At 45.0% G+C, this 19,415-nt stretch overlaps 1 protein-coding gene across 2 annotated transcripts in view; it reads left to right on the top strand.

Annotated features, from left to right (window-relative positions):
• The window catches only part of LOC147009301 (translocating chain-associated membrane protein 1-like 1), a 42,232-nt gene extending 25,121 nt beyond the window's left edge, over positions 1 to 17,111 (top strand). Inside the window, exons 4-11 of one of the 2 annotated variants that reach the window (XM_085862135.1) lie at positions 421 to 534; positions 629 to 687; positions 2,979 to 3,063; positions 7,422 to 7,492; positions 8,288 to 8,392; positions 13,632 to 13,733; positions 15,288 to 15,442; positions 15,825 to 17,111. In XM_085862135.1, coding sequence (XP_085718261.1) covers positions 421 to 534; positions 629 to 687; positions 2,979 to 3,063; positions 7,422 to 7,492; positions 8,288 to 8,392; positions 13,632 to 13,733; positions 15,288 to 15,442; positions 15,825 to 15,892 — 759 coding nt within the window. In that variant the 3' untranslated portion in view covers positions 15,893 to 17,111. Of the gene's footprint in view, positions 1 to 420; positions 535 to 628; positions 688 to 2,978; positions 3,064 to 7,421; positions 7,493 to 8,287; positions 8,393 to 13,631; positions 13,734 to 15,287; positions 15,446 to 15,824 lie in introns of both variants that reach the window. The other variant, XM_085862134.1, reaches the window with a different exon arrangement.
• The last annotated feature ends 2,304 nt before the right edge of the window (positions 17,112 to 19,415 follow it).

Genomic DNA, 19,415 nt, shown 5'->3' with positions numbered 1-19,415 from the left:
GGGGGAGGGACGTCTCCATTGTTTCGTTCCCTAACTATTAAATCGATCCACAGCGCATCTAATCAATTTCAAAACATTTAAACAATGGAAGGTGAGCTATCTGGGGAACATGCCCTTATCGACATAACTGACTAAGGGAAGCTGTATGTTGTGTGCGATTGAATTCCAAATTCGTAACTATATATTTATATATATTTATATATATTTATATATATTTATATATATTTATATATATTTATATATATATACACACACAACTTCTGTATTTTCACACTATGCAGCACAATTGATGAATCTGTGATGCACAATTGTACGATGTTTGAGCCCAGGGCAGTCGGACGCCGGCGTGTCTGGAAAGCACTGAATGATGACCATTTGATGCTGACGATGATAACAGATCGATTTTGTCTGTGTGTACAGAAGCTTAATCGGCGATTACATCTCTCCAAGGTTAAGCAGAACCGTCTTAGCGAATCTGGGCAGTTGCTCGCATTGTGTGCGGCTTCCCTTTGTGGTGCAATCTTCTGCTTGCCGGTACACACACCAATTAATGACACTTCATCAGTTCGATCGATACTTTGGCGAGTCAAGCTCGTACCTTGCTTACCTTTGTGTGCTGTGTTGGCAGGAGGGGCTCTGGAGCCGCCCAGCAGTGCTCTGGGAAGGGTTTCCGCACTCAGTAATGCCGTGAGTTTCTTCAAAATCCCATTTGTTACCCCCCCCCCCCCAGCCCTTTGTCATTAATCTGTGAGAATTTGGGGAATTAAACTTGCTTTGCAAATTCTGTTGTGTTAATTCTCTTCTTCTTTTGTTCTTGACTTTGATTTGTTTCGTCTCGATTACATAGTTGGTTTGATGTCTGTGCTGTTCTCCTGTATCAAATCCTTTATACATTCCGCCACTTCCCCTGTCGACTTGAGTACATCAAAGGGATTTGAGACTTATCCAAAAGATCATTTGCTCTTGTGATGAAATTCCATTGGTGCTCAAAGCTTGTAAGAAAGCAAAGCGATCCATTTCGCTGATGTGAATCAGAGTTGATCAACACCATTTATTATCTTGCCAAAACGAAGTTTTTGCAAGATATGTGTGTCAGCTTGTATGTTTTTTTGTTTTTCTGTAATCACGTATAAAAAATTCTGCAGAGCACAGTTATCATTGGAAATTTTTGTAACTTCGCATATCAGAGGCCTATAGAGGTCCCTTTCAGTGCATAAAATTTTGAAGGTCAAGATCAAAGGTCAAGGTCACTTTGTCGCAAGTCAGGGGAGTCGACGAAACCCTTATTATTTGAGTAATTTTGATCGGATCGTCTTCAAACTTCATGGGAATATAGTTCATGGTCTGGCGCTCAGCTGATTAATTTTTGGTGGCGATTGGCCTTGACCTTCATATGTTTTTTTTTTTTTTTTTGGTCTGTAATCACGTATAAATGACTCTGCAGAGCACAGTTATCATTGGAAATTTTTGTAACTTCGCATATCAGAGGCCTATAGAGGTCCCTTTCAGCGCGTAAAAATTTGAAGGTCAAAGGTCAATGTCACTTTGTCGCAAATCAGGGGAGTCGATGAAACCCTTATTTTTTGAGTAATTTTGATTGGATCGTCTTCAAACTTCATGGGAATATAGTTCATGGTCTGGCGCTCAGCTGGTTAATTTTTGGTGGCGATTGGCCTTGACCTTCATATGTTTTTTTTTTTTTGTTTTTTTTGGTCTGTAATCACGTATAAATGACTCTGCAGAGCACAGTTATCATTGGAAATTTTTGTAACTTCGCATATCAGAGGCCTATAGAGGTCCCTTTCAGCGCGTAAAAATTTGAAGGTCAAGGTCAAAGGTCAACGTCACTTTGTCACAAATCAGAGGAGTCGACGAAACCCTTATTTTTTGAGTAATTTTGATCGGATCATCTTCGAACTTCATGGGAATATAGTTCATGGTCTGGCGCTCAGCTGATTAATTTTTGGTGGCGATTGGCCTTGACCTTCATGGTTAACACCTAAAGTCAAACATATTTGACCCCAAGGTCAAATTTTCAAGTTTTAGGAACCATATCGTGTAGTACCTCAAATTGAACACCTCGATGAGTGCTTTCTAGATATGTCAAGCTTGAGACATTATGACATCATTTGGTGACGTTATGAGGCAAAAGCATATTTTTCATGGTTACTCTGTAGAACGATTCTCATCGGAATCTCTCGTAGGCAGATATTCCTCAAGGAGTCGCTCCTGGTCGATAGCAGCTCTGTTCACCTCAGTGTGACCTTAAAGAAGTCACATGTGGTCACCTTTTGGCAAGATACGGGTCTTATTTATTTATTTTGGATTGATGGGGAGGTTCTGCTTGAGGCCTTGCTTTCCACAGGAGGCGCCTTGGGTTTGTGGACAAACACGAGCAAGTGCCTGCAGAACATAAAGCTGGCCCAGCATGCCCTCCAGGACGATGTGGTGTAATCCCCACCTTGCCTCCAAATCACCGGAATGCCAGCTTATAACCTGATCTGGATTCTGTCGGCAATGCGAATACGGCGACGCAAACTGTACGTCCGAACCGACGAGATTGGGGATCCATAGATCTGTGTACATTACACACATTTCGCACAGTGTACCTTCGCTGCAGTTGCTTACGGGAAACCCCCACAAGTAGTATTAAGATGTGAGGACTAAATAAAATGAATGGATATGAGTGGAGACAATAGGTGTGCTTGCATTTTGTGAAGAACGAGACGTCGTGCGTGCTTCTCATGGATCGCTGCCCATGCCCCTCATTTTAAGTCTGAGTTCTCCTCGTCTACCCTCTGCATTCGCCGTGCAGTCGGGGTCCTGCATCACAGACTACACCTACATTTATTTATTGGTTGATGTGGATGGAGACCAGGCAGAGGCCTTCCTCCATGAGGTGGCTAGAGCATACAGAATGCCCATTTTGCCGTTTGTTTTACTGTCTGTGTTTCTCCTTCCCATTCTGCCTCTTGAAGCTTCCCGGTGAAGTTGTACTTCATCTGCCAGCTCGCTTACTGGCTGCATGCTGTGCCGGAGTTGTACCTTCAACGTATGCGGAAGGTATGCCCAGACCTTAACCCACCAGCACAGGCCAAGCTGGCCATGTTCATTTTCTGTTAATCGGCCATGTGGATTAACATCTGTTTGTTTTCTCTGCTGTTCGGTCGGAATGGGGACAGTGTTCATTTCAAAGCTGGTATTTTAATGAGCATGGTGCCAGTGTTCTGACGAATCAGAGAATGGGTTGGTCTCCAACAAATGAATGCATGTCATCACAGCCAAGACCTCCATTTTCAATTTATCTTCCTTCTGGCAGTTCTCAACACTTTGGGATCCAAGCATTCAGGAATTGCAATGGATCTTTTCACCATGATTTGGAGAAATTATGACTTTTTTTTTCTTTTTTTTTTTTAATACAGTCAAGGCTAGTGGAAGAGAGATCACTGAATGGATGAGGATGCAACAGAACAGAAGGAACAGGAGGGGTGGGGGGGGGGGCACCAACAGCAGGGTTGAAGGACGGAATAGAGAGAGACATGGGCAAATAATGGGTGTGGGGAGAAAGGGGTAGGGGATGATGCATGGGGTGGACAACATGGATACATAAGCAAACTCTGAGGAAGGAAAAACTGAAAAAATTGGAAGGAGGTGGGGTTAGGGGTAAAGGGGGGTAGTGGAGGTTGGGTTCATGGCGGTAGTAAAGATCATGGTTTAGGACGATCTGAGATGGTGCTGAACATCTGTCTTTTGAAGACTTGGAGGGAAGAATGGGATTAAGCGAATGTGAAAAAGAGGGACAAATGAGTGGAGGGGAGCAGTGATCTTTGATTTCGGTAGTTTCACCAGAAGGGGGTTGACAGTGGACCGCATGTGCTCTGCAGAAATCTGGGGGAAACAAAGCACGACAAGAGTGGAGGAGGCAAAACCAGAAAGGAGCAGGTAGAAGATAGAGAGCTGTCTGCGATGGAGAAGTGATGAGCCCATCGACTCAGCTTAATCGTGAGAGATTCTGATAATCTTAAAGGCCTTGCTTTCCACAGCATCAACTTCAGCAAGATGTGAGGTGGAGGAACAAGCCCACAGGCGAGAGCAGCACTACATCAAGCTATGGTTGAAGACTTTGTCTGTGGATAAGACTTCAGGTGTGCCAAGGAAGGACTTTGTATGAAGGATGATGCCTAGCCGGCAGCTGGCTTTGAGGGCGACTTTGAAATGTGGCTCGCCCAAGAAAGATCATGGCTGTTAGTAACACTCAGGAGTTTGAATGACTGAACTTCCGAACTTCCTCAAGAGGATTGTTAAAAAAAGTGGTTGGGGGGGGGGGAGGTGGAGGGTTGCCAGATGGTCCATTCAGAGTGAAGAGTGTGGGATTTGTCAGGCTTTACAGACATTCCAAGTGTTTGACCAGCTTGAGAGAGAGGGATGTGTGTGTGTATATGTGTATATATGTATACGTATGTATAAAATAAAAATGTGTAATATATATATATATATATATATATATATATATATATATATATATATATATATATATATATATATATATATATATATATATATTGCACACATTTTTATTTTTTCAGGTTCTAAAGATAGGGAAGAGGCTGCAGCCTGCTTGTCTAAAGTCTGAAGGATGATGGATGTCCCAGCAGAAAGTGGAGTCATCAGTAAATGGATAAAGAGGATTTTCCAGAGAGTTTGAGAGATCATTGATAAAGATCAGGAATAGGACTGGGCCCAGAACATTGCCTTGGGACATTTCAGCTTTGACAAGTGGAAGAGATGAAAGGATTCCATTGAGTGCCTCAAGTTAGCTCTGGGAGTCGAAAAAGTTAGTGAGCCATATGTGGAGTTGTTCTTGGATGCCATAGGCAGAGATTTTGGAGAGTGAGGGGGGAAGCCAGACTATCAAAAGCATGAGATTTGTCCAGAGAGATGGCCCTGATCTCATGTCTGACATTGAGGGCCTCAACCCATTGTTTGGTGAGTAGAAGCAGCATGTACAAGGTGGAGTGACCTGGTCTGAAACCAAATTGATCACCTGAGATGAGGTTGTTGGTGAAAAGGAAGGATTTCATAACTGCGATTATGGATTCAGTGATCTTGCTGATTATCAGAAGCAAGCTGATTGGTGTGTAGTTCATTGGGGGTTGTCAGAAACTTCTCCACCTTCTCAGGTGCAAAAGACAGGGTCCAGGAGCCATTGGGTATGACTGGGAAGGAAACACACACACACACACACACACACACACACACACACACACACACACACACACACACACACACACACACACACACACACACACACACACACACACACACACACACACATACACATACACATACACATACACATACACATACACATACACATACACATACACATACACATACACATACACATACACATACACATACACATACACATACACATACACATACACATACACATACACACACACGACTTGGAAGCACATGCAGAATTGAGACACTCAGCCTTCTCACGAGCGGAGTCATCTGTGGTGACATTTGAGGAAAGGGAAGGGATGAAGGGAAGTATACACCAGACACAGATATGATAAGGTGCCACCAGGTTTTGGAGGAGGGAGACATGTTTGAAAGTTCATTCTTGAGGTTTGGACAGATGTTTCCCGGCTCTCCTGGGGGTGGATACACACTTGTGGATTTTGTGGAATGAGCTGAGGTTGCCTTCAGTTATGTTTGCTTTCCTGAGGGGGAATTCAAGTTGTTTTCAGGCAACTGCCTCACTATAGTAATTCAGTGTACCATGGATGGGAAGAAGGGTAGCATAATTGGAGGTGAGATGGGAATAATCTGTGCATGAGAGCAGGTTTCTGTGGAAGAATTCTCAGGATGAGTTAACATCAAGGGCAGTAGATGTGGGAGGCTAGTCCTGAAGAGAGATGGCTGCTTATAGCCCTTGCCAATCTGCCTAAGTGAACTGCCAGACTCGCCAGCATTGAGGCAGCTGCCGGAGAATAGCCATAGCGATGTTGACTTTCACAAACATATGATCAGATGAACCAATTGGAGTAGAGGATAAGCAGGAGACGTTTGCAGGAAAGTTTGTCAACAGCAAGTCCAGAAGGGAGGATTTACCATTGGGAGAACTCGGTGAGGAACGTAGCGAGGAACCAAATTGTTTTAATTGTCCTCCTGTTTAAACTGCCCACCGCCACTCTCTGGTTTCCCGTTTGTGGAACCGTCTTCCCAAGACTGTCCAATCCCAATCTCATCTCCGGAGATTCAAGCAGCCTCACGAGAGGACCTCCGTTCATGTATTCATTACCCAGGATATAACGCACCATTGTTTACAAGAACTTGTAGGGATTCATTACTTGTGGGAAAGTGATAGCGGCACAAAGGGCATGAAGACAAAATTTCACATTTTTACTTTCCACTGTGGTTTTGGCTCAAGAAAAAGCCTGAAATTCACAGGCAATTGGAAAACTCGCCGATGGAAGTCCTTCTTTGCTCAACAATCTTACGTCATGCTTCATCCGTACCCGTCATCTTCTTCTTCTTCTTCTTTTTTCTACTCCTATTAACCTGACCAAAGCCAACCCTCTTACTTATAGGTTACTGTGTTTCCTCCCTGCTTCTCTCTCCTTTTTTTCACTCTTCCGTGAGTCCAGACTTTGTACTTCAGCAGTATTTTGAATCTATACATCGGTGTACTGGGAGCAATTGAAGAGTTTTGTTGATTGGAGTGATGTGATCCAATTATGAGCTGGAACTCGCAAGCCTGGCTGACATTTTATGAATAGGTCGTAAGGGCTTGTGAGGGAAGAGGCACGTACACTTGCTCATGGTGAGTTGCATTCATCGAAGCGTGACGTCACGGTAACACGAGGAACAGAGTTTGTTTGTCCTCTGATTTGAGCGCGAGTAGATTTGGGAAACATTACTGTTACTTCTCCTCCTCCTACTGTGCAGTTTGAAGGAAAACGATTTACGGATTTTTTGAGAAAAGACGCGTGGGAAAATGTCGGGTCAATCTCGACACACGATTTGAAACGGTGAAAGCAGAGATCGGGCAGTGACCCCTGAGTTTCACTCGATGGGGTTCAAGGTTTTTAAGGACCACTAAGAGGGGCTCCATAACCTTTAACCTAAGCAATGACCTTTTGTATGCCGATAGACTCAGAAGCTTCATTTACAAATAACGTATTTACGATACTCATTTACAAATAATAGCTTGGAACTCAGAAGCCTGTCTCATGTTTTGTTGAAATCCTATTTTAAAACGTTTTATTGTCTTGTTTTCTTTTTCGTGTGTGTGTGTGTGTGTGTGTGTGTGTGTGTGTGTGTGTGTGTGTGTGTGTGTGTGTGTGTGTGTGTGTGTGTGTGTGTGTGTGTGTGTGTGTGTGTGTGTGTGTGTGTGTGTTTGCTTGCAGGAGGACATTTTGGTGCAACTTCAGCACATCTCACTGTACATGTGCCACATCCTCGGTGCCTATGTTCTCAAGTACGTTGTACGCACAGCTCTTTGGGAGGAGGAGGAGGAGGAGGAGGAGGAGGAGGAGGAGGGAGAGGGGAGGGTTTGATTGCATCATGCCATGAGCCGCTCTGTCGGTCATGCCGATGCCGTGACTTTGGGCACGCAAAATATTTGCGAAATTTTATTTTGGTTAAATGTTCGTTCCCTTCCACATCTTTTGAGGTGTTTGATGAGATCTCCAGGCTATTCTGAGGAGGAGCAGCAACTGAAATATGTATTTATATTTTTAACATCACACATTGTTGAGGGGGAGGTGGGAGACGTGCCACTTCAGGACTGTCGGGTATCGTAATCTTGCGATTCGAACGACACCGCATTTGATTGTCAACATGGTGCACCAGCAGGAGGTGCTGCATCCTGGAGAGATCCTACAGAGGCTGTGCCGTCTGCACTTCGGTTGTGGAAATTTAAAAATTTTAAAAACCTGCCATCACTTTTGAAAATGGCTCGGTCGTCATGTGCCTGTGCTGTGGGCCATTTCTCTCCTTGAAGTTTTACCTGTATGAGGGATTTCCCAAGGAAATTACCTTGGCCCAAAAATCTTCGGCTCCCCGAAACTGGAACGACGGCAGATAAATAGTAGTTTTTTTGGGGAAAATACTTCACACTTTAATTCCTAGTCGTCGGTGGGAGAATGCTTTCTCGTGCGTTTAGGTTGGTTGATTTTTTATTTTATTTTTTGCATTGAGATTCCAAGAAATTGTCTTGCCATTTAAAATCATTGAATGTGACTTGCTAATCCTCAACCACCTGTTTTTCCAGCTTGACCCGGCTTGGTGTGGTCCTGCTTTGCCTTCATTATGTTCCTGAACTGCTGTTCCATTCCGCTCGACTGCTATACTACCTATCGGGCAAAGCTCACCACCTGTAAGGGTTTGGACAAGCTAACGTCGGCCGATTCACGGATGTAACCTCTAGTGTTTTTTTTTTTTGGGGGGGGGGGGTCGTCGACGTAAAAGCCGCAGTAACATGTTCACGTGCGCCTTTACACCAAAATGAGCACGGTCGGCTTTGCAAACGTGTCCATGCAACAAAAGCATTATCCTGTGCAAACTTGCTCGATCTCCATTCACGTATTCGTTAGCCAGGATATAACACACGATTATACAACAGCCTGTAAGGAAGCATTACGCAATTGAAAGTGGGAGCTTTACACTGGGCATGAAGACAAAATTGCACATTTTTATTTTCCACGGTGGCTTAGGCTCAAGAAAGCGCCTGAAATTCACAGGCAATTGGAAAACTCGCCGATGGACGTTCTTTGCTCAAATTGGTCAGGCCGCCCTTGTGTGAGGCAGGTTCACCTGGTCGAGCACTGGCCAGCAGTGTGTCACACAGCTTGTACCATGCTTTCTCGTTTTGAGCTGTGAATTTGAGTTTACCAGAATCGGTGGTGTAATGGTTAGAGTGTCCGCTTCTCATCTGGGTGATCGGTGGTTCAAGCCCTGGCCCAAGTCATACCAGACACAAAAATGGTACGTGCCGATTCGTTGCTTGACGCTCAGTATTTTAATAGGATAGAGCACGGATAATCCTTGTAGGTTGGCATCCATGCATCGGAGGAAATTCCTCTGAACGAAATGCTCCGTTGAGTGCGGTGACAAAAAGCTGCGCCATCATTGTGACGTTGCTGGTACCCAGAGTGTCCCAAGAAGTGACCGCACTTCTCCCAAGCTCATTGGCTGTGTTTATCTCATCTAACAGTCCTCTTGTTGTATCTCATGTATTCTTCTGTTTGTCCACGTGTGCGAGTGGCAGCCTTGGATTCTGTTTAAAAAACTAATTAAACAGGTGTGCGTGAACTTCATCATTATTGTGGGGTTTTGAGTGAAGGATAGAGGAAGGCCTTTGCGAAATTGGGTCCAAAAATTCAACAGCGTAGAACCACGGTGTGACCGACAGTTGTAGTGGTGACGTGTTCTGGATGGTGTAACCCCTGAAAAGTTTGCTGATGTGCCACAAAAGAGGATTGGGACCACGTTATGAGAAAAGTGTTCACAAGAGGAGGCCTGTGTAATTGAGCGCACAAGACCTCACCACGTCGCTTTGGCAAAATGGTGTACTTTGATTGACACATGTCATGAGGATGTGGATCCATTGCAGATCTGATAACTAGGTCCACCCAACGCTGAGGAGCACACCGTATGGTGTATATTTTGCAGTTGATAAAGTGGTATACCTGGATATGTGCTTGTGAATGTCATCACAGAGGCCAAGTGCACTTGTACTATCATCGTTGCTTTTTTATCTTGCCAAAACGAAGTTTTTGCAAGATATGTTCGTCAGCTTGTATGTTTTTTTTTTTTTTTTTGTCTAATCACGTATAAAAAATTCTGCAGAGCACAGTTATCATTGGAAATTTTTGTAACTTCGCATATCAGAGGCCTATAGAGGTCCCTTTCAGCACACAAAATTTTGAAGGTCAAGGTCACTTTGTCGCAAATCAGGGGAGTCGACGAAACCCTTATTTTTTGAGTAATTTTGATCGAATCATCTTCGAACTTCATGGGAATATAGTTCATGGTCTGGCGCTCAGCTGATTAATTTTTGGTGGCGATTGGCCTTGACCTTCATGGTTAGCGCCTCAGGTCAAACATATTTGACCCCAAGGTCAAATTTTCAAGTTTTAGGAACCATATCGTGTTGTACCTCAAATTTAACACCTCGATGAGTGCTTTCTAGATATGTCAAGCTTGAGACATTATGACGTCATTTGGTGACGTTATGAGGCAAATGCATATTTTTCATGGTTACTCTGTAGAACGATTCTCATCGGAATCTCTCGTAAGCAGATATTCTTCAAGGAGTCGCTCCTGGTGGATAGCAGCTCTGTTCACCTCAGTGTGACCTTAAAGAAGTCACATGTGGTCACCTTTTGGCAAGATACGGGTCACCCTGCGGGTGACATTGGTTTATTTTTTTTTCGTAGCTCATCACTTGACCACCGTGTCCACGAAAGATACACGTGTCGTCACTATCGCCGCTAACCTCTGCCGCTCTGTGCACATCCATAGTAATGGGAGTTAACTGTGTGGAAGAGGGAGAAATACACAATGAGGTAACAATAAAATAAACGAATGTCACCCGCAGGGTGACCCGTATCTTGCCAAAAGGTGACCACGTGTGACTTCTTTTAGGTCACACTGAGGTGAACAGAGCTGCTATCCTCCAGGAGCGACTCCTTGAGGAATATCTGCCTTCGAGAGATTCCGATGAGAATCGTTCTACAGAGTAACCATGAAAAATATGCGTTTGCCTCATAACGTCACCAAATGACGTCATAATGTCTCAAGCTTGACATATCTAGAAAGCACTCATCGAGGTGTTCAATTTGAGGTACAACACGATATGGTTCCTAAAACTTGAAAATTTGACCTTGGGGTCAAATATGTTTGACCTCAGGCACTAACCATGAAGGTCAAGGCCAATTGCCACCAAAAATTAATCAGCTGAGCGCAGACCATGAACTATATTCCCATGAAGTTTGAAGACGATCCAATCAAAATTACTCAAAAAATAAGGGTTTCGTCGACTCCCCTGATTTGCGACAGTGACCTTGACCTTTGACCTTCAAACTTTTATGTGCTGAAAGGGACCTCTATAGGCCTCTCATATGCGAAGTTACAAAAATTTCCAATGATAACTGTGCTTTGCAGAATTTTTTATACGTGATTACAGACAAACAAAAAAAAAAACATACAAGCTGACTAACATATCTTGCAAAAACTTCGTTTTGGCAAGCTAATAAATAAAAAAAATGTGCTTAGCATGACACTTGGTGAATTAGTTGACATTTCCATGTGGTGATCCAAGCTGTAATGTCATGAATCAGTTAAGAATTGTGACCTGTAGAACGAATATAATTTTTTTTGTGAAATCACGCCAATAGTTGAAAACTTTGACATCATACGCTTGCGAAAACTGTGCATGATTTGTACTAACATGCATTTTGAAACATTTAGATATTCCATTGAAGTTTGTTTTGGCGTCAACAGGAAGTCGCAACGACTTCCGGTTACTGAGTTGTGTCCAAAAATGTGTTTTCACGTTGTGCGACGTCACGTCGTGACATTTAGTCCGATTAAGACGGGGTTTGGACACGGACTGTCTCAGGTGGATTGCCTATCAGGTGTAAAATTTTAAGAACTGGTCCAGCCATTTGGGCTGTAGACGACCGGACAAACAAACAAACCAACAAACAAACGGAACAGACCAACATACTTGACAAAATCGAAGATTTTGCCAAGTTATAAGGTATGTTTATGTTGTGATGGACGTGGTCCGGATAACTCCGAAAGGCCGACTAACCTATAAAGACCACGGACTCTGTCTAAAACACTCACCTTTGGGTCGGATCCGTGCACCCGGTGTCAGTTTACCGTACCAGCAAGATGATTGACGAAGATGGGGGAACTGTGACAAAGCTTGCACAATGGATGTTGATTGGCCGAGCAAACCAACGTTAAGCGCCGCACCCTATCGTCGATCAGACCAATGAGTCGCTTGTGATAATTACCCCCAGGAGCGCCATCTCGGACCAAAACACGAACCGAATAAGTGAAGACGCAATGCTGAATCTTTCATCAGTTTATTACAAGCAGGGTGGAAATTGTTGGGAGAAAAGGCGGTTGGGATTCAAACAAAGAATCATTAACTCGGTACAAAGTCCTGACTGACTTGTTTATTTATCTATCAATCGTTTTACTTCGTCCATTTTTGCAAGTGCCGAAAGTGAAGCGGAACATTTTGAAAATCGACAACTGTGTTTCGAATTGTTAATCGAGCAAGCCATAAATAGGTCAATGATGGGAAAGGTATGCGGGAAAGTCCTCCCGTAAGATGCAGATAAAATGGTTTGAAGTTGATTGGGGTATGCCAACCGCGTGGGAAGGAAGGATAACCTGACATTTCATTGTTAACCCTTCTTTGGAGCAAAAGAGGCGCACTATCCTTCACGAGCAAAGCAAGATCAGTCCTTCGTTTTGCAGATGGAGTAACTCAGAGTGATGGTAACACCAGTCGAACATGTCAAGCTCGCTATTCACAGTACTCAACTTGGTTTGACCTGTCCACCAAATTGTTTACGCAGCATGACCAAAAGAGGACCTTTCGAGCAAATCAGCGGGTTGATCGTTTTGTCAATGGCACGGCAATATTTCCAGGATTTAGGGCGAATAGAACGTCCACACTGACCTGTGAGCTCGCAGTTCTTCTTCCCGTCCCTTTTTTAATCCCCCATATTCACAATAAAAGCTTGTGCTCAAACAGTTAAAGTGGACACATTCCATGCTTCGCCTGGTCAATCCCGCCACCCTGATGTGCGCATGACCACAATGTGGACTCGGCAACGGTTCAACTCTCGGCGTTAAAGTTGCGACATCTTATGCCAGGTGATAACCTTGTGTGCAGGGCTGGTAGGATAGCCCAGTGGTACTCACACTTGCTTTGAAGCTGTTTTGCCTGGGTTTGCATGTCGACCCAGCTTTAAACTGTCATCCTGGTGTCTCGCAGGTAAGGCATTTTTGTCACTTTGTGAGCCGACCCTCGGATGGACGTCAAACTGGGCTCCCCGTATGCCGGCATTAGTCGGTGGACGGTGAAGATTGCACGATGTTCTTCACGAAGAGTAGACGAGCTATCACTGACACCCGAAACTAATTAAACATTCCAGCTTCAGCCTGCAGGGGGCATTGCAGCAGCATGAGAAGTGATGAGAAGAAGCCTGTGTCCTGTGGTCACGGATTAACTAAATAACAGCCAACATTTTCTTTCAGTAACGTCGTTTTGTGTCATGGTGGTGGTGATGATCAGACACCATGACATGATCCTTATGAAGCACAGACCGTCGCAGTCGTACTGGAAAGCAAAATGTAAATTCTTTGTATTTTTGGACACCATGGGTTTGAACAAAGGAGTGTTTCCCATTGTGTCCTTCTGCTTTGTTTTCACTCCCAATAACCAAAACGGTTGAGATCCAACACGGATTTTCACTCCCAATCATCTACCCAGAAAATCTAACGCTGCAATACATTGACGGCAAAGGTAATTGTGGGAAAGAAACTTTGGAGGCTTTTGAGATTTTTATTTCTTTGTCACCTCTGCATAGGTTTCAGCTGTGGGTCGTCGTCTTTGTGACTGTTCGGCTGCTTTCTATGACACTTGCTGTCCTCACCATCCTGAGCCTTTCTACTGCTCCACTAATGCTCAGGTATGACCACCACTTGTTCTTGCATATGAACCTAACAGTTGAGCTTTGAACCTTGCCAGTTTTGTTGAAAGAAGAGTAAACTGTTTATCCCCCACCCCCCTCCACATGCCGAACCAACCCCTCTCCCAAACAGACTTCATTATTCATTCGTGTGCATTCACTGTATTAAGACTCTGATCCACTCCGGTCCATTTTAGTTTGTTTTGTTGCCCGCCAGATATTAGACAGTCATGTTGGAACACAGAGTGCAAGTCTTGCTTTTGCGCCCGGTTTGCAACCTTTATTCCCGCTTCACCTGTTAAATGATGCTGGCCCGAACAATACTTACCGGGGGAAAGAACCGGAATATCTGACCGAGGTCATCCTGGTTTTGCCAAGGCACTGCCTCACAATGTAATCAAACGGAAGACCAAGAAGGAACACGAAGAAGATAAGAGTCATCAGGAGGAACCTGGATAGGATTCGGGTTTCAGCCGCCACTCCACAACCCTCAGTCCACACAGCATCAGGATATGGCACAAAAATAATCAATAGTACATAAAGTACATGGTACCCCATCATTTAGCACTTATTTACAGGCATTCGTTTGTGCTACAACAAATTCGCCATTTCCACGTAGCCCAGCACACTGTTTTGCTGAGATGTTGGGGGAGGAGGGGCGGGGTGAGCTTTACTCTCTCTCATATAGTTTACGTGAGTGTTGTTTCGGCGATGGCCTTCCCTTTATTCGTTTTTCAATGAAGACATTTTAAATCTCGAGTTTCAAGGAAAGAAGCTCCGTCCGGCTCAAAATGAATGTTTGAGCCGAGCTTTGCTCGCCGTTTGACCTGAAGGATCCCAAAGGGGGAGGGTGAGAGTCGCTTGCATTTCGATCCGGTTGAATTGCGGACGTCGATTTTGATAGTTTGCTGCAGAACAGTTGCACCTCCTGCACCATGAACAGCTTTTCTATTTTGGCCCCACCATACATCATGTCCATTCTGTGTATGGTGAAGTCACCTGAACCGGCATGGTTCTGTTTTTGATTCCGTGAAAGAGAACCTTTGGAGGCGGTCACGTCGTGAGCTTCCTGGAGCATCGGCGAATCTCTCTGTTTCGATGTAAATTTAAGGAAAGTACTTTGTATTGGGGAATTGATACGTAAAGCTGTTAATTGAACAACAACAAAAAGGAAAACACGATAGGCTTGCATTTTTGATGGTTCAGAGGTTGCAGGTACAAAAGTAATCAAAGGCAGCAGTATTTCGGGTTTGACGTGTAAGCTTCTGGCAACCGAGCTCATTCTAGAATCTCCAAGTTGCTTTGGATTGTGCATTCTGCTCATTCCGTGATCCTTCAGGAAGGGGGTCCTCTACCTGCCCTTCTCGGGCTGGACGACATGTCGGTATCAATCAGTTCGGTGATGGCTGTGTTCAGGAAATGTCCGTTGCCAAGGTGGAGCTCTCATTATTTTTCACTTATGGTTAGCGATTAAAAATTATTTGCTACCCGGCCTTTTCCTTCGTCAGCACTTGTGTTGCAGCAAGAACCTCACTCACCCTGTGTTGTGCGCAGGGTCCCAGTTCTGGGCATCGTCTGCTTTACCCAGGCCTGGCTACTCTGGCACTTTCTGCGGTTACAGATCAGCCGCTGGAGGGAGGCCCAACGGGCCACCACGCCAGTTTCCACCAATGCTACGCGCGCAAAGCAACGACCGGCACGCAAAGATGGTGGTGAGGGGCTTTTTCTCACCGTGGGTTAGCTGGTGATGTGTATTGTGACTGTACAAAGCCACGAGGTTAATGGAAGTTGTGGAATTTTAGAAGGGCCAAAACTTTCTTGCCGTATCCACGTCGACCAAGAGTCTTGAGAAACTCACTGCTCTTGATCAACAGTATAACTAGTTGATAAAACGAGAGTGATCCTCAAATTGACTGCATCTGTGCATGGATGAGACAGGACTTGCATGTTTATTTTGACTTTGCAATGACTTGGCATGGTATCGATGTCAATTTTTTTTGTTTTAACTTTGTTCTGTCATTCCTCCCGTCCCCCACAACCTTCACCTCCTGTCCCACTGAACCCAACCACACCTAATCTGAAACCCAACAGGGAAGTCTCACAACGGCACGACACGTGTTGAGCCTGTGAATCAGCTGAAGAAGATAAAGGCTCGGTGAAGGGATCCGTTGGGTTTAGGGAGGGTTGGCGCAAGTTCTGCTGGAGGGCTACGCTGATGGTTTGGCTCCTCCAAACGTATTTGTGGAACTGTCGTAGGTTATACATATGGTGGGGAGGGTGTTCTAAAGGGGCATTTACATATTACGTATATAAAGCTGGCATTGATCTAATGGCTTTCTTGACTGCCTTCTCTCCCTTCTTGTCTCTCCCTGACTCCCTTCTTCTCCCATCCACCCATCGCTCAGGCCGATTGCACATCCCTTCCCTTATTCTCGTCTTTCCAAATCCTCTCCGTTTTTATGCCGAAGCCGCTGGAGGAATGATGTTTTTGGGTTGGCTGTCCGGCTGTGCATGCGTCCATAGCGGATTTTCCTTCCCATGATCATTTGTGAACGACTGAAAGAATTCCAACAAAACTTGGCAAAAGCATGAACTGTAACACACAGGTCAACTGATTAGATTTCGGGTTCAAAAGGTCATATCTCTGGTCATGTGAACTTTAATAGAAAATCTTTGTCATCACAATAGCTTGTGAATCACAGAAGGGATTTCAACCAAACTTGGCACAAGTATAGACTGCGATACAAGGATGAACTGATTCAATTTTGGGTTGAACGGGTCAAAGGTCATGTGCCCTTTTAAAATCATTTTGCAGATCATAACTCGAGTGGGAAACATCTGACTTTTTCTCTCTCTGTCTTTTCTCTTCTCTCTCTCTCACACACACGCAACCTTTAACGTTTTTTAAAATTCAAACGTAACAGTGGGTTGACCTCCAATGTGGACAAAGACATATCCATTGATGCATTCGTGTCAATTTCTATTTTCTTTCCCTTTAATACCTCCCTGACTCCTTTATCCTCACTGCCCTCCTTTTCTTCCTCGTTTACCTCCCTTTTCACAAATTGTAATTTTTTTTTCCTCCATTTAATCCGACACTTCCCTCCTCTCTGGCCCAGCCTTGTGTACTGAATATGTAGAGGCCCTAAATGGAATTGGGATGGGGTGTATCTTGCAGGGGTCAGATGGTAACAGTTGTTTTGGGATCTCACAAGTGTTTTTTTTAATGCTCCAAGTTTGTTAAATGCAAGCTTATAAATTTTGAGGGGAGGGATAGAGTTGAGTGAAAAATGGAGGGGGGAGTTTATTGCTCTAAGAAAATATTTGAAATATAATGATCCTTGCATGTATTAAACTAAAGCATCGATTTGGCCAAAACTGGTGGATTGCCTGGTTGCTGACCAAACTTCAACATCCCTTTACCTCATCAGATGCTAAAGTTGCCATCAACATCCTCTACCCTTATTTCGATCTCCATGAGGCCCGTTTCACATACAAGGTGCACCTTGTGCCTATCATCTGGGTTTCCCGTAATTCTGACACTATCGACCGCATTGTGGTTGTTGTGGTCACTTCTGAAACGACTCTCCACGGCCTGACTCATTGCATGATTGCCAACCTTTCACTGTCCATCTCCCTTCCATCTGTCCTGTGGTTCTTCCCAAAAACTACTCTGTGCTGCATGGTATCGGATGTCTGTGCCATCTCTCTTCTCTGTCTTTGTTCGAGTCGGCTCGAGCACAAACATAACTTCGTTGTCACTGATGACTTTGTTCCGTCTTGAGCAGGGTGTGCACGTCAGCAAGACATGAAATACGTTCAAACGCTGCACGTGACCCCTCACCTGAGAGTCGATCCCTCTCATCACCATGCCAACCACTAGCATACAAGCACCGAGACTGGCATCCCTTCACCGAGAAGCCAATCCCTCTCATCACCCACACCAACCACTGGCATACAAACACCTAGACTGGTATCCCTTCACTTGGAAGCCAATCCCTCTCATCACCCACACCAACCACTGGCATACAAACACCAAGACTGGCATCCTTTCAGCGAGAAGCCAATCCTTCTCATCACCCACAGCAACCACACGCATACAAACACTTAGACTGGTATCCCTTCACTGAGAAGCGAATCTTTATCACCCACACCAAAAATATTTTTGACACTTTCTTTTTGGAGGTGTTGTCCACCAGACGACGGTCTCCTTGGGTTAACCTGAGGCGGTCCCTTCGGGTGGGTGCCTGGAATGTCCTATCCCAAAGAGAGGATGATCACCTGTCTCTGTTATCATCTGAGCTCAAGCGTTTGGACATCGGGATTGCAGCTCTCTGAGGTTCGGAGACCGGATTGCGGCGAGATAATGGTGGGTGGTTACACCTACTATTGGTCTGGTCGCTCTGATGGTTACCATACTCAAGGAGTTGCTGTAGCTGTGTCCAATAAGCTGACCCCAATGGTAATTGAGGTAACACCGGTCAACGAGCGTATTATGAGATTAAGGATTCGTCACTCCTTAGGTGTCATTTCCCTGGTCTCTGTTTATGCTCCGACTGAGGCGAGTGATCTCACCGTGAAGGATGCATTCTACGCCACGCTCGAGTCTGTGGTTGATCAGTGCCCCAGACGAGATACACTTCTAGTTTTGGGGGATTTCAATGCATCGACTGGAACTGATAGGGATGGTTATGAGGTGTGTGTTGGTCCCCATGGGTCAGGAACTATGAAGCAGAATAGCACTCAGTTCCTTGACTTTGCAAGAAGTCATGGACTTAGGGTGGCTGGTTCATGGTTTCAGCGCCCACAAGCTCATTGCTGGACTTGGTATTCCAACGCTGGCGGTGTGGCAAAGGAGATTGACCCATGTCCTCATTGACGGTCGTTGGAGGATGATCCAGAACTGCAGGGTCTACCGGAGTGCTCAGTTCTTCAATACTGACCACAGGCTTGTTGTAGCAACTCTAAAGCTGCACCTTAAATCCTGGAGAATGTTACCATCCCAGCCGAGGCTGGATGTTGACAAGCTCAGGGAGGAGAGAGTAGCTGAGGAGTTTGCGAACAGGCTGAGTGGACACTTGGGGGGTCTGGGTGCTTTGGGGGGTCCTGAAGAGTTGTGGAGTGCCTTCAAGATCACCGTCCTTGATGTTGCCGGTGGATGTCTTGGAACTCACCGCAGGGCAAAGAAGAATTTTGTCTCTCAAGGGACATTGAATAACATTGACCAGTCGCAGAGCCAGGCTGAATGGCAGAGCTGAACTGTTCAGGGAGCTGAGGCGTAAAACTGTACGTGCACTGAGGGTGGACAAGGAGGCCTATGTGCGAGGAATCTGTGAGGGGGTAGAGCATCACCTGTGGACAGGTGATTCTCGTCCCGCTTACAGGGGAATTCGCACATTACGTTCATCCAAGCCCATCCCTCGGAGCACTACAGTTCGAGCAAGGAGTGGTAGGTTCTTGACAGAGGAGTCTGAAGTGAAGGCCCGCTGGGCCGGTTACTTTGAGCCGTTGTACCAGGCTGATCCCCCAACTGTCGAGTTGGACGTCAAGGGTGTTACAATCCCTGTTGCTGACCCTCGAATCAACTGTGGTCCACCATCGCTTGTGGAAACACGGGCTGCGGTGAACCAGTTGAAACGGGGCAAAGCTCCAGGGATCTGTGGCATCATGCTGAACTTCTCA

The sequence above is a fragment of the Eptatretus burgeri genome, chromosome 17 (genome assembly GCF_056783735.1).
Source record: "Eptatretus burgeri isolate ZD-2024b chromosome 17, Ebu_testis_v1, whole genome shotgun sequence".
In the NCBI taxonomy this organism is placed as follows: domain Eukaryota; kingdom Metazoa; phylum Chordata; class Myxini; order Myxiniformes; family Myxinidae; genus Eptatretus; species Eptatretus burgeri.
Note: the sequence above shows the minus strand (reverse complement) of the source record. Positions and strands in the feature narration are given on the sequence as shown.